Below are 16054 nucleotides of genomic sequence, written 5' to 3' on the forward strand. Positions count from 1 at the left end.
CATCTGCGAGATGTGTAAACAACTCGTAATAAGATACAACTGTGAAGTTTAGTTTGGATTTAATCACTTGCGTTGGCACTTGTGTGCTTTGTGCAACGCATTAATTAACACATCCGTCCATTTCTAATAGTCCTCGCTCAGGTCACAGGTGAGCTGAAGCCTATTCCAGCAGACTTTGGGTGGGGGAGCGGCAACCTACACCCTGCATTGGTTACCAGTCCATTGCAGGGGGCATATATAGTAAACAAACAATCATCCACACTCACATTCACATTTAAAGACAATTTAGAGTCTTCGATTCATCTACCATGCATGTTTTGAGAGCGGGAGAGGAAGCCAGAGTTCCCGCAGACAACAAGCATGGGAGAAACTCCATACGGGGGGGCCGGGGATGGAACCCCGCACCTCAGAACTGTGAGGCTGACGCTCTAACCAGTCGTCCGCCGTGCCGCCACAAGACGTCCATTGCGCAAAATAGAAACCAGAACTATGGTCCATTCATAAACTATCAGGTTCTGTCTATCAGCAATGTTATTTGTTAGTTTGCAAAATAGAGTGCTGAGCTTTCATTTTGATCTTTGCGATCTGATTAATTTGCATGAATAGACTTGCATTTTTTGTTTTGTTACCAGGGTTGAAAATAGAATTGGCAAAGATGAATGAATCCATAGACAGATATTTTTTGATGATGGAATGTCGAAATCTCATATACTGACTGGTACTTTGATTCAGGCTGCAACTGCATCCACGATTGCCAGGTTGATGTATTTATGACATTAAAAGGACAAATGTGATAAATATTGCAGCGATATTTTATGAATGATTATGACTGTTGCACAGAAATGTTCTTGACCACATTTTTAAAATATGGAAATTCAGACAGAATTTGGAAAAATTGTTCTATACAAGCCCAATTCCAATGAAGTTGCGACGTCGTGTGATTTGCAAATCATGTTCAACCTATATTTGATTGAATACACTATAAAGACAAGATATTTCATGTTCAAACTGATAAACGTTTTTGTTTTCAGCAAATAATCATTCACTCCAAAAAAGCTGGGACAGGGTCATGTTTAGCACTGTGTTACATCACCTTTTCTTTTAACAACATTCAACCAACGTTTGGGAACTGAGGGCGCTGTGTAAGTTACCCATGCCATTAGCACAGCAACTGTTTCTCCAAAACCTGTATGTACCTTTCGGCATGAACGGTGCCTTCGCAGATGTGTAAGTTCCCCATGCCGTTGGCACTAACACAGCGCCATACCCTCACAGATGCCGGCTTTTGAACTTTGCGTCCTTAGCAGTCCGCATGGTTCTTTTCCTCTTTGGCCCGGAGGACGCGACGTCCACAATTTCCCCAAAACAATTTGAAATGCGGACTCGTCGGACCACAGAACACTTTTCCGCTTTGCGTCGGTCCATCTGAGATGAGCTCGGGCCCCGAGAAGCCGGCGGCGTTTCTGGGTGTTCTTGATAAATGTTTTTTTTTTTTTCAAGTTGCACTTCCGGACGTAGCGCCGAACTGTATTTCCAGACATTGGTTTTCTGAAGTGTTCCCGAGCCCACGCGGTGATATCCTTTACACATTGTCGATGCAGTGCCGCCTGAGGGATCGAAGGTCACGGGCATTCAATGTTGGTTTTCGTCTTTGTCGCTTCCATGCACTGATGTCTCCAGATTCTCGGAACCTTTTGATGACATTACGGACCGTAGATGATGAAATCCCTAAACTCCTTGCAATTGTACGTCGAGCAAGATTGTCCTTAAACTGTTCGACTATTTTCTCACGCACTTGTTCACAACGAGGTGAACCTCAGCCCATCTTTGTTTGTGAATGACTGAGCAATTGAGGGAAGCTCCTTTTCTAGCCAATCCCGGCACCCGCCTGTTCCCAATGAGCCTGTTCACCTGTGGGACGTTCCAAACACGTGTTGGATGAGCATTCCTCAACATTCTCAGTCTTTTTTGCCACCTGTCCCAGCTTTTTTGGAACGTGTTGCAGCCATACAATGATAAGTTAATGATTATTTGCGAAAAAAAATAAATAAAGTTAATCAGTTTGAACATGAAATAGCTTGTCTTTGTAGTGTAGTCCATGAAATACAGGTTGAAGATGCTTTGCAAATCATTGTATTCAACGTCCCAACTTCATTGGAATTGGAGGTTGTACGTCGGCAGCTCCGTATGTGTGCATCCATCCGTTGTTTATTTGTATTTTTTATAACAGTTGAGGTGGAACCTCTCCCAATTGAGTTTGCACTGGTCGCCTGTCGAAGACAACCAATCGCAGTCACGTTCACAGCTAAGGACAATTTACAGGGGTGTCCAACTCATTTTTTGTCCAGGGCCACATTGTTGTTCTGGTTTCCTTCGGAGGAAACCGGTGATTTAGTCTTGAAAAAGATGCCGAGATGTCTTTAGAAAAGGAAGTTCGAGTGCCCGAAGAAAACCCACGCAAGTGCGAGGACGACAGGCGAACTGCAAGGGCCCCGAGTCTGGATTGGAACCAACAAGATCAGAACTGTGCTCACCGTGTTCATCAGGTAGTGGTGGTATTAAGAGGCGGATCAAGTAAATCCAAAGCGTGTGGCCAGGTACCCAGGGAGCCACGATGAGGTGTTCATGACACTTTCACCCACGAGTGCTGCGATGGTGACCGAGGACCTGGAAACGGCACCGAATGGGCAACGTCGGGCTTCCCAGAAAGTTACGTGGTGTGTCGAGGTGAACGGCTTTTCGGCACGTGCGTGAGCGGCCGTCGCGCGTGACTTGAACGCTCACGACAAACGCGGCGCCGCTTTTTTTCGGGGGCACCGAGTTTGCGTCGAGCGCGGCCGGGCGACCGCGAGCCTTCCGTCCGCCACAAACTTCCCGCACAGCGCCGCCCGCTATTGAGCCACACGCGACGGCGGGCGTCCGCTGAAAGACCGCAGCGGCGTCGCTCACTATGGCGGCGTCGCTGCTCTCCGAGAGCGACATCAGGCACCGGTCCATGGCGGAGGAGGATCCGAACGGCAACGAGCACGGGGCGGCCGGGCGCAGCGCGGCGCCCCGCTGGGGACCGCGGCACGCCGGAGCCCGGCAGCTGGCTCGGCTCTACTCTCCCGGTGAGCGCCGACGAGTCGACTCACTCGTCGTCTTTGCTTTCGGGCTAACTTGTCAGCATGCAGCCGCAGAGGCCTCGCGAGCGCCGACCGCGGTCATAGTATCCTTTACGTAAGGTCCGCGTACTGGTAGCCTGCCGTCGTGGTTCTCACTCGGAAGATAATTCGGCGCACGTCAGGAAAAACCACACGACTGCAAAGTGACAAATACTCACGGAACACTACGCCGTTGATGTTGTAATGATACAAAGTCATTTTGTCAGCATACCTTTGCTTGGTATTTATCGGTGTCAAGCTAGAAGAATCCGTTTGCTGGAGTCCTGAATAGCCTTTTTTTTTTTTTTTTTTTTTTTACATTCCCTTAGAGTTAAAGTTACGAGATTGGAATGACTCTGCATCGTCAAGTCCTCAATCTTTGCAAGGGAAAAGAAATTGTTTGAGTCAAACCTTTTCTTTGGACTACAACACGTCTGAAATTAGGAATTGGAGGTTTCATGAATGACTTTCAACGGTGAGTGGCAGCGGTATAAGTAGAAGGTGTGCACTTATCAGGGATTCATGGACTTTTACTTAAATATCACAAATTATTTGATTTTTTTTACCTAGAAGTCTGGAAATTAGGGAAATTAGGGTCAGGAAAAAACTATGGAATTTTAAATCTCAAATGTATACAAACACTGATATTATATATATATATATATATATGTATATATATTTGTCCTGTTCGGCTGCCAAATGGAGGATCTGTATCCCTTTTATGCCGGAACCGTTTTACTGTGTCGCAGTGGAGTTTTTAAGCCGCCGCTGTGGTTTCCTCGTATTATAACGGATGTTTATTGAGAATCAGAGTTGAACGACAAAGTTTCTCGAGGGAGACAGAAACGAAGACAAAAGACAAAGCACTAATTGTAAACAGGATGAGAAAAGTAGGCGGCACGGTGGGGGGCCGGTTAGAGCGTCGGCCTCACAGTTCTGAGGACCCGGGTTCGATCCCCGGCCCCGCCTGTGTGGAGTTTGCATGTTCTCCCCGTGCCTGCGTGGCTTTTCTCCGGGCGCTCCGGTTTCCTCCCACATCCCAAAAAACATGCATTCATTGGACACTCTAAATTGCCCGTAGGCGCGACTGTGAGTGCGAATGGTTGTTTGTTTCTATGTGCCCTGCGATTGGCTGGCGACCGGTTCAGGGCGTACCCCGCCACCTGCCCGACGACAGCCGGGATAGGCTCCGGCACGCCCGCGACCCGAGTGAGGAGAAGCGGCTCAGAAAATGGATGGATGGACGGATGAGAAAAGTAAATCATTACATATCTACAACAGTGAAACATTAGATAGGAGTGTTGTTGGGGCTGTCGTGTAGGCCCAGGGGTACACCCGAGAGCAGCATGGCGGACGGGACACCGAAGCGCCGAGACAATTGGCCACCCGCAGGAGGCCGCAGGGACCCAATGCCATGAAGCTAAGTGAGAACCCCCCCCCCCCCCCCCATTACTGTGACTGCCAGGTCCCTGACTGGCAGTCATTGGCCCTACCCCGTGTATCAGTTCCCCCCCCCGAGTGGTGTGGTGCATTAAAATCTGGAGAGGCCAGTGAGTCATAGTCCCGACATTCTAAGGCCCCACATTCAGTTGTAGGCTCCGTGCTTTCCATCGCATTCGTCTTCGACCCACAGTAGCTGAAATTGCACCGGCGCCGGTGGCGGACGTTGTTAACCCGGGCCACGACCGATCCGGTATGGAATTCTTTGGATGAACTCTCATATTTCTTTGGCAAAGTTTTAAGGCGGATGCCGGCTTGGGACCGGCCTGCAGTTTGCACTGGCTTGTGCCCCCCATAGGGCTTCATGCGATAGATTTCATTCATGATCTTAAGTAACGCCACACGTTTACACTGGTTCAACTTCAAAATAGTGTGAATGACATTACAAGAAAAGGAAGTGGCGCCTTACCATATCATGTTATAGTCATATGAGGGCACAAAGACCACCAAATATTTCCCCCTCCACTCCTGGCATTTGGCTGGCTGGCCGTCGCTTGACTCACTGAACTCAAAGTGATCGTCTGACGTGACGGCTCACTCGTGACCTTTTAAGACTTGATGCCATTGAACATCTGTCGCCATGTCGTCGCCCACCGAAACAAACTCTTAAGCCGCTCGCTCCGGTCACCTTCCCCATTAAGAGAATTGGATCATCACTACTACTTTCACTAATGATCTGCCCTGTCCATGGCACATGCGGTATTTACATTATATAGCAATAATCATTGATTCCATCAGACATAAACATAGGCATGTACCCTGATGATCACATGGTCACAGAAATAACTTGAAACTGATGAGACTGGAATTAAGTTGCATGTTGCTTGACAAGGTCCAAAGCTTCTTGGAAAAACTTCCCATGGACGGATGACATAAAACACAGACAAAACGTTTTGGCAAGTCACATCAGCTCTATGTTAAAAAAATGAAGCACACAAAGAAAATATGTAAATCATGGAGGAAACTTGGTTATGTTCTGGGACTGTTTTGCTATATCCAGCACTGGGTGTTGCAAACCTCAAGACTATCAAGGCATTCTGGAACAAAACGTGCTTTCCAGTGTCAGGAAGCTTGGTCTCAGCCGCAGTTCATGGGCCCTCCAACAGAACAAAGCCTCAAAACACACAGATAAAAACAGAGAAAAATAGCCAAGAACAAAGCATCGGACGAAACTGATGAGGCCTGATCTGACTCATATTAAACATCTGTAGAAGGAACTGAAATATTTAGTCTGGAGAAGTCACCCTTCAAAGCTGAGACAGCTGGAGGATTTTGCTCACGAGAAGTTGTCCAAAATAGGAGGAGTCCTTGGTGTATCTTCTGGTAGAAATGGGGAGAAGGAGACTTGGGCGGTCTAACCTCAACGTGGAGGTGGGACTGCGTCAGGGATCAGCCCTGAGCCCCTTCCTTTTTGCAGTGGTGATGGATAGGCTGACAGATGTGGTTAGACTGGAATCCACGTGGACCATGATGTTCACAGACGACATTGTGATCTCTAGTGAGAACAGGGAGCAGGTGGAGGAATCATTAGAAAGGTGGAGGCATGCACTGGAAAGGAGAGGAATGAAGATGAGCCGAAGTAAGACAGAATACATGTGCATGAATGAGAGAGGTGGAGGGGGAAGAGTCAGGCTACAGGGAGAAGAGATGGCGAGGGTGGAGGACTTTAAATACTTGGGGTCAACAGTCCAGAGCAATGGTGAGCGTGGTCACGAAGTGAAGAAACGGGTCCAAGTAGGTTGGAACGGGTGGAGGAAAGTGTCAGGTGTGTTATGTGACAGAAGAGTCTCTGCTAGGATGAAGGGCAAAATGTATACAACAATGGTGAGGCCAGCCATGATGGACGGATTAGAGACAGTGGCACTGAAGGGACAACAGGAAGCAGAGCCGGAGGTGGCGGAAATGAAGATGTTGAGGTTCGCTCTAGGAGTGACCAGGTTGGATAGGATTAGAAATGAGCTCATCAGAGGGACGGCCGAGGTTCGATGTTTTGGAGACAAAGTTAGAGAGAGCAGACGTCGATGGTTTGGACACGTCCAGAGGAGAGAGAGTGAGTATATCGGTCGAAGGGTGATGAGGACGGAGCTGCCAGGCAAGAGAGCGAGAGGAAGACCAAAGAGAAGCTCGATGGATGTAGTGAGGGAAGACATGTGGGAAGTTGGTGTTGGAGAGGAGGATCCAGGAGATAGGCTTACACGGAAAAGGATGACACCCTGTGGCGACCCCTCACGGGACAAGGAGAAAGGGAAAGTCAGTCAGAGCTGCAAGGAATGCAAAGTAATCAATGATCACTATCCTTCCTGTCATATTGGGTTCCCTACTGTGATGTGTAACAATAGAACACCTGTAACATTTTGGCCACTTTTGTGCAGTTCACTCTCTGCCAAACTGCTGCTTTTTTGGTGAAGCTCACTGCAAACATCCAGCGGTTGTTGCTTTGAAAACAAGACAATCAATCTCTGTATACTCTCTGCTCAGTGGCAACAAGCAGCGGGAAAAGTGTAGGTGATGGAAAAAGTGGTCAGATGTCTCTGACCACTACTACTACGATTACTAAATATAATGCATTAGTTTTGTATAGAGCATTTTATATACGAAGACGGTTGTACACTAAACAAGAGAAATATTTCCAGTGAAACCCGTATATTAGCTGCTCGTGACATGCAGTCTGAGAGCAGTTTGCATGAATGAAAAGTGAAGCCCGTTCACCTGTATTAAATGAAAGTTGTTTTGTATCGTCATCAATGCCAATCACTTTTTTTTCCAAATTTGGCGATATCATTTTGACACCGTTGCTTGTCCAAACCCAGTTGCACAGTCAAATGTATATGATGCCGAACATATGATCCTATGTGATTGTCCTAAAAGCAGAGGGTCATGTTTGCTGTGTGACGGAGTGTTTTGATGCTTAAGAGGATCACACATGCATTTGGGGTCCCGACACTTTATCCCCTCTCACTTCGCGGCCGCTTAGTTAGCACACAGAGCCCAAACGTTAAGAATAATCCAGACCGGGCGGACATGTGGATCACTTCCTGACACAACAAATACGTTCCATTAGACATGGCGGCTGCTGATTGTTTACATGTGATTTGGGAACATATTGAAGTGAAACACAACACATTTTTTAATCTTCCACACAGTGTCACTTACTGAAAAATGACCTATTAGTTGGCAATTATGAATATGCAGTGCAGTATGGCTGCATAAAATCCGGCTTTAATACTCGAATAATGCCATATCGAGGCAGACGTTTTGATACGGTACATCTCTTGGAAGATTTGAGGTTTTTTGTTATGAATTCAAAGTTTGTGAGTCATGATTTCATGCATTCATTGTACAGTAAACGCTCATTTACCGCAGTAAATGAAATCTGCAGAGTAGCGACCAATTCTTTTGTATATTACTGTATACATTTAGAAGTTCCATGTATGCAGTTCATTGTCAATTTGTGAAATTGCACTTTAGAAAGCGGTATTTTGCTGGACCACTCGAGGTCGCCGTCCACACACAACACAAGCACATGCCTATTGGGTGTACCCTGCTTGAATGACGTGAACAACAACCCATGCGGACATGGTGTGAATAGGCGATTTCCTGTGTTAACCATATACGCCTTTTGGCAAAGTCGTCAGAAAAAACTGTACGAGTTCCCAGATTTCATTGCGGTGATGCTTTAAAGTACAATATTGTAGTTGTAGTAACTCAAGCTCAGAGTTGCGCTTTACTTCCATTTGTTCCTGTCGATATTGTTATGAGTGTGTGCATTAGCTGTTCATGGGGCTAAAGTTGGTATTTGTGAATTTATTTCATAAAACTATGACTGTGGTCTTGTGTTTTGAACTCATTAAGGTTTCTTTATCTGCGAAGGCGAAGAGCCCAATTGACCTGTGAGTCATTGCTTCCACATTTCGATCAATTAGCCGATAAAAGGCGACCGTATCAGAGATGTGTCGGTGAGTAATAGGGTCTATGCGCAAACTACTTCCGCATTCGGCCAACCGCTTACGCCTCACTCGGGTGAATGGGGAAGGGGACCGTGCCAAAGCACCAGTAGGAACTTTAAACGTCTACAATGTCACCACAGAGCCACCAAAGATGACAACAGACGGCGTTTGGCTTTATTTCCTGTTCACGTGTGTGATATCATACAGTATACTGCGTGCAAAAAAAATACATTACGGTATATACATGCATTCAACTTTTGTTCGAAGACACCCCTCGGAAAGAAAACACAATTTTAGCAAGTTCGGCTACAATCGGGTCATCAATCCCAGTTAAGCTCGTTAGTTAGCGTACACAGGAAGTCGGCTATTCTGTGTTGTTGATAATGGATTAGTTTTATAGTTTGCTCTTTTTTTTTTCCTTTCAAATTCCGATCGTGCAGATGTGAGTCGGCTGCTGCTCAGCGCAGGGGCGGATCTATTCTCATGGGATACAGGGCCGCGGGCCACTCCGAAATCCTGAAAAATCTTAAACCACACTTCAGATTTTCTATATGCGGCCCGAGGAGGAAAACATTTGGACACACCTTCTCTATTTATGTCTGGAATATTTGGTAATTGGTTTCAGTCCATGAAAAGACCAAAAACAATACATGTAAAATGTTGCATGTTCATGTTTGGAGCAGGTAGAGTCAAAAAGACTGATTTGTTTTGGTGCTTGCAGCCAAAGGGCCCAGCAGGTCGCAGGCAGTGGACGCGCTCGTCCACGCTAACAATGCCACCAGGACATTCTAAGACAAACTTAAAAGTAAAAATGCTTCCCACGTGTTGACAAATGTCTGTTAAAGACAACTAAACAGGCTCAACTCTCAATGCCAAAGAGTCCATTTAAGGCAGCGCCACACTGTTATGTGCTCAGATGTTTGGCTGTGTGTCTACGCCGGCGGGAGGTAAATCTAAATAGTAGTTTGCCTTGTTAGATTTTGGACAAGTTAGAGGAGCCTGATGCGGCCTCATTACGGCACAGGCCGGATGGACAAACAGCCGGAGACGTCTGCGTTTGTCTGTGCCGCTTTGCTTCTCCTCCTGCTCCTTCCCCTCGTCCCGCCTCGCCCCTCCTCTCCGACGCCCTCCCGAGGGGGCTGAAGAGCCACGCTCGGCCCGCGTCCGACATGTCGCCTCAACGTGCCTTCAACGTACGGCGCACAATAGCCACGCGTGGTGCTGTGCATTTGGAAATCACGTCAAGATGTTCGTACTAGAACCTCCCAAGTCCATTTCGGCCAATCGGAAGCCTGAATTAACACCCGGAAGAGACGCGATACTGAAGTGGAGTTAGACCGAATTATCACACTTGCATGTCAAGGTAACAAAAAGAAAATCTAACTGGCCCAAGAGAGGATAAATGTACGTGTTGTACTGTAACATTACACAAAGGCCAGAGTTGTTCAAAAAGTCCATTTTAGTAAGTAGTTTTGAAGGCCAAAAACACATCAAAGAAAAATGAGGTACACGGGCATCCCAATCGTTTCAAATCTTGTTGAAAACTGAATTGATTTCAGTTGTTCCATTCAAAAAGTGAAACCCATTTATTATATGGATTCACTGCACTCCAAGTGACATAATTAAGTTTAAAAAAAAAAAAAAAAAAAAAAAAAAAGTTCATGATTGTAGCTTACACCTAACAAAAACCCCAAATTCACAATTTCAAGAAGTTATAATAGATGATACACACAACCTACATAAATCCAAATGATTAAAATTGAAATTTGGGAGGAATTTGCCAAATGAAAAGTAATTTCCTCTGTGTTTAATAAATCTTAACAATGAATTTCACTTTTATAATTGAACTACTGAATTCAATGTACTTTCCTACAATATTCTAATTTATTGCGACACACGTATCTAATGCTTCACGTGCATACATTATGTTTCTACTCCATTCAGAATTGGACCAACAAGCGTCAAAGGATTAACTGTGGAGTGCTTTTTCTTTTTCTTTTTAAAATTTTTTTGGGTGACACCACTAATTCTTTCAGCCAGCATTAAAGTTATTTCAGTCTTTTTATATTTCATATTCACAATGGTGTGATTACTTGTACACTTAGGTGACAGTAAGCCATGTTAAAATGTGACTTAAAACATTGCCTTGCACAAGTTTTATGATGGTGACAGTTTGACGTTGGAACGTTTTTTTTTGATTTCCTAAGGAAAAAAATATAAATATGAACAGATTAGAGGTTGAAGCATGCTGGAATAGAATATTATACTTGTACAGTATCGTTTCCCATCCGAGGTGCTAACCCCCACTCTTACACTTTGTTCGTTTCTTAGGAATAGCTATAAAAGTCCAGGGCATTTATTAAAGCATGCATAGAACAGGTTCTAAATTCATTCATACGACTGAAAGTTTGATACACACAAACAAAAAATCCCTATTTTTTCAAACCTTTGTGCACCTCTCGCACAAACACAAGTACATTGTATTGATGAACCCCACCTGTTCTACACTGCCCAGCTTGCACACGCTGAGCCTCATTTGCATTGAGAAGCGCATCCAATTAGCCATATACGGTAGCAAAAACCCCTCTCAGAATGTGGGGGTGGACTCCCCTTGCCGAAAAAGTGGGTGGAGAAAATGAATATCTCCGCCAGACCGACAGTGATTGAGGAACTTGTCAGAGAAGTGGAAATGTAACCCAGTTGTAATTTTACTTTATGGATTACAGAAACAAACCCAAAAAATACTGTTTGGAAGAATTCATGCGAGTGGGAAAAATGATGTGGGTAGGTGGGAGAATTTAACCAATGCTGTTAGCAGGTTAAAAAAGGAGAGACACTGTGCGTTTCTGTGTGGACTCGTGTATGCTGATGACTTGAAATCAGATATGTGGAATTATTGAAGAAAAACGAAGTGGACTCTATTTTCGTGACTGCCGTCAGTCTGCTGCGGCAGGAGGTGTGATTCTGCGCGGAGGCGGGTTACACCCGGTTTTCGTAATTTCGCACACGCGCACAAGCCAGCATATTTAAAAAAGGGTGGACCACACAGCTTATCCCATTCCCTTTAAAGGTCCCATATTTTGGCTATTTACACCTCCGTAGAGTGACTCTCTAACATGGACTTTGTATGAAAGTGTCAATTTCATTTTAAAAAACACCTTGGTTTTGTAATGCGAGTATACAGAAAAGGCCCCTCTGACAGCTACTTCTGTTTGACCCAGTTTGGAATCCGCTTGGTCCATATTTGGCTAAAAGCGCCAAAGGGAAGGCAGAGATCATTGCTAGTGACGTAGATAAGCTCGAGAAATTCCAATAACCTGATTTCAGGCATCTTGGCAGAAAAACGTCTCGAATTTAGGAATCCGCGGATGATTTTAATTCATATTTCACATGTTACTGAGTCACCATAGAGACAATATTACATCCCCAATACGAGAAAAAGTTGGTTTGGCAAAATATGTCCCCTTTAAATGTAGCACAATGACACGCTCGCGTGGAAACATCTCTGCGCGGAAGGGGACGCAGTGATCCCTGCGTCACTGGAGCCATTTGCACAGTTCTTGTTAATCCATGTAATTCCCCCAGCAGCAAGTTGGAAACAATTACTGTTTTTATTTTGGAAGTTAAAATGGTTTCCATGAACTCGAATATTTGGTAGGAATGCAAATGACACTGACCAGTTCAGGGTGCACTCCGCCTCTTGCCCTAAGATAGCAGGGATAGGCTGCAGAACGCCCGCGACCCCAGTGAGGTTAAGCGCTACACAAAGTGGATGGATGACAAATGACACTTTTGAGAGACACCCTTTCTCTGAATTACACACAACTGTGTGAAATACAGTATACAAGACCACACACGGTGGCTTCGGGCGAGCCTTCTAGCTACCATTCTGCTGTTGACCTTGACCGTGTGTGCGTGCGTGTATGCAATTATTATGATGAGGGCCACAGATGAATATGGTGGTAGCTGAAAGCCCAGGGGATGACAGGATGGCATCCAACACACACACAAACACGATTGGATCTGTCCATCCTTTTTGTGTGTGTGTGTGTGTGTGTGTGTCTCCACAGGGGCGAGAGGCTGGAGCACGGCCGACTCACACTCCCTCTCTTGTGGCTTAAAAAGTGTGTGTGTGTGTGTGTGTGTGTGTGTTGTTGGTGAATCTCATTTGCCACATTCCTCTCTTTGTTGCTGTTGAACCTACAGGGTAATAGATTTATTAAGTTTGTCTGGCGCGAATGCGTGTGTGCGCGCGTGCGTGCGTGTATTGTTTCTTCTTCTCTTGAATGTGTACTTTGCATTCATGTTGGTTTTGTGTGTGCGCCAATAATTGTGTGCGCATGTGTGTGTGTCCCAAGTTCTGGGGTCCGCAGAGATCACATGAAAGGAATGAGGCCTGTGACTGATCCACTACTCCTGAACAAGGGAATTTAACACCCCCCCCCCCCCCCCCGCCATCCTCTGTGTGTCCCCCCCCCCTCACCCCTCTCACCCTGATACTGTCTGTCTCCCCCATCTCCCAATGCCTCGTTCATTCTCTCCAAGCATGTGACCCACTTTTACCACCCACAACACCCCCACCCTCGCTCGCTCCGCGTCCCATCTGAAGACGGTCTACTGAGAACAAGGCAGGGACACACAAAGCGAGACGCAGGATAAAAACAGTAGCGCAGCCGCCGTCTGTGTTGTGCTTTATTGTCCTTTGTGGTGCGCATCCTAATAGTCCTCACTCTCTGCACCTCTATGAATGTTGTTTTTTTTCTGGAGGAGTTGATGTTGAAAGGTCACTTCTGTCCCTTTTCTCCTGCACGCCTACCGACGTGGCCCTACGTGCTGTCGATGCTTTTCCATTGGAGAAAGCAGGTGCTACGTTTTGCAGGTACCGGGTCAGCTCGCGGTTTCCGGGATGCCAGGCGATATACTGTGGAAACCACCGCTGGTCTGTCATCGATCCAACGGAGTTGTCAACGCCAGTTCAGTGTAAAATCGAACGTTTGCTCACCCTGATGCTGTGCCTGCAGTCCGCAGTCTCCGCTTTGCTGCAGTTTTCTTGCTATCCTCAGTTTCCTCTTGGGTAAAAATAGTCCCCTTGCCATTGTTTTTGTTTGTTAGTGTGTCCCCTTATGGCTGAATCTTGGTTAGTTTCATATTTCAGTGTGGCTGGCATCGTGTCAATAGCTTCATGATCCACTGACTGGCCATAATTGGATAAAATCTGTTTTTTAGCCATCCTTATGCCGCAAGCTGTTATTTTCCCCCCTCTCCATCTGAACATTTAAGCGGGCTGGTATAGAATAAAAAGCAATGTTTTAATTTCCGTACAGTTGTGTAAATTCAAATTCAGAAGATTGAAAGTTCTTGGAATTGTACTACAAGTGAGCAATATTATATGTGTGTGTGGTTAGCATATCAAAAGGATGTGGATGTGATCACGGCATGGGCCTTACTTTGTGGAATTTGCATGTTCCCCCTGTGCTTGCGTGGGCTTTCTCCGGGTGGGTACTCTGGCTTTCTCCAGCAGACATTCCAACAGCTTCTTCCCTCTTGCCATCAACTTCTTACACAGCTAACTTATTCCATTGCAAGCTGCTGCCAATTTTTTTTTTTGTCTCGAGTTTGTTGTCACATTTCTGTCGGGCCCATTATACATTATTCGTGCACTCACTGTAGCAGTCTCGTCACGCTGCGCTATTTGCATATCTGTTGTTGACCAATACTGGCCACTCATGCCAGAGTAGCATCCGCTCCACTTGCACACTGACTGAGGACTCTCTGCAACATTTGCACGATTGACATTGTCCCAGATGATCGCACTACTCGTCACTTTAAACCGCATCCACTCCTTGAAGTCTCAGCGCCCTTTGCACAATGGTCATTGCACCGGACTATTGCAATATTAGTCGTTCGAACTGCTCTAAGTGCTAGAGGACTCTGTATCTTTTTGCACAATTGTAAAAAAATACATAAATAAATTGTACCTACCGGCACTACCAGATTACCAGCAACCTTTTATTGCTCAGCGACTGTTTTTCTCAATGTCTTTAAGTCTCCAAAGTGTTCTCTGTCAATTGACTGTCTGTTGTCGTACTCGAGCAGCTCCAACTAGCGGAGACAAATTCCTTGTGCTTCTTTGGGACATACTTGGCAAAATAAAGATTCCTAAATTTAGACATAACAAAGTATGTTAATTGAAGTCTCTAAATGGCCCGTCCGTTGGAATATGAGTGAGAATGACAAGTTGTCTATATGTGCACTGTCAAGTCAAGTTTATTTATATAGCCCTCAAAAGAGTCTAAAATAGCTTAGAAGCCTCACAATTCACAGAGACTAACGTCATTCCATGGTTCAATCATCAGCATGTTGTGAGCGTAAGGCTCGGGATAGAACGTTAAGGTACCACTAAGTCAGCAAAGATAGGAAGCTTTGAAGCCATGTAATATTTTATGAGCAAGTAGAAAAACATTCAAATCACATTTCGAGATGAAAGGGGAGCCGGTGCAAATTGTCCTGTGTCTGAGTAATATAATCAAACCTTCTGGTCTTAGTCAAGGGTCTAGATGCAGCATTTTGTCCAAACTGCAGGCTTTTAATACTGGACATGAGAAGACCAGAAAGCAACACATTACAACAGTCCAGCCGAGATGTGACTAATTCAGGAACTACGTTGAATGGGCCGTATCTTAGCAATATTGTGAATTAAAAAAAAAAAAAAAAATGTGATTGGCTAAGTGACCAGTCCAGGGTGTACCTTCCATCTCGCCCCAACGGTGTAAAACCGATCTGCCACCCCCCCCTCCGTTGACAGAGCTACAAGCTTCTTTCACTGCTGTGCCATCTGCTGGATCTGGGGTGGTATTGCACCCATTCACCCCACTCAACTCACATTGCGGCCAGTCGTCTGATTTGTATTGAAGAAGCACATTTTAATGACTGCTCTTTGTTGGGCATTATGAAATTCTGAAGCAAGGAATAAATCACAATAAAGCTAATAAAGCAGCGATTGTGTGTCTGAACGAGCTCCTGATTGGACATTTGTTTCTTTGCACAACATATGTTAGTCATTGCGGTCTCATTAAAAAACTAAAGTACACTACTTCAGGGAGCCTGTGGAGCACAGAGCTCCACCAAAAGCTAAAAAAATAAAAGTGATTTTACACAATGCTAATGTGATGACTTCTATTTGGCCCAGACTTCACCCCATTTTCAAAATAACACTGAGAAGAAACCTCTTCGTCTTTGGTCTAATTCTCTCCATATGATAGTGTCAAACTATATCGTGTATTCAAGTGTGCGCATGTGTGCCCTGCATTAGTATTCTGTATGTGTTGGCAGCCTGCTGGCCGCCAGTCATTCCCCAGACAGCAAATCAGGCGCGTTGATTAATTTCAGCCTATTAGCGCCCCTCGTTCCCCTCCCCTGGCCCCGCCCAGGTTAAATTGCCGCGCACGCCCACGTGCACGATCG

General features: G+C 45.5%; 1 protein-coding gene across 2 annotated transcripts in view; it reads left to right on the top strand.

Annotated features, from left to right (window-relative positions):
* Positions 1-2855: 2855 nt before the first annotated feature.
* Positions 2856-16054, top strand: part of si:ch211-212o1.2 (uncharacterized protein LOC492735 homolog) — a 34327-nt gene continuing 21128 nt past the window's right edge. The window contains exon 1 of one of the 2 annotated variants that reach the window (XM_061677042.1): positions 2856-3110. In XM_061677042.1, coding sequence (XP_061533026.1) covers positions 2951-3110 — 160 coding nt within the window. In that variant the 5' untranslated portion in view covers positions 2856-2950. Of the gene's footprint in view, positions 3111-3572; positions 3619-16054 lie in introns of those variants that run through there. The other variant, XM_061677043.1, reaches the window with a different exon arrangement.

The sequence above is a fragment of the Phycodurus eques genome, chromosome 5 (assembly GCF_024500275.1).
Source record: "Phycodurus eques isolate BA_2022a chromosome 5, UOR_Pequ_1.1, whole genome shotgun sequence".
Taxonomy (NCBI): domain Eukaryota; kingdom Metazoa; phylum Chordata; class Actinopteri; order Syngnathiformes; family Syngnathidae; genus Phycodurus; species Phycodurus eques.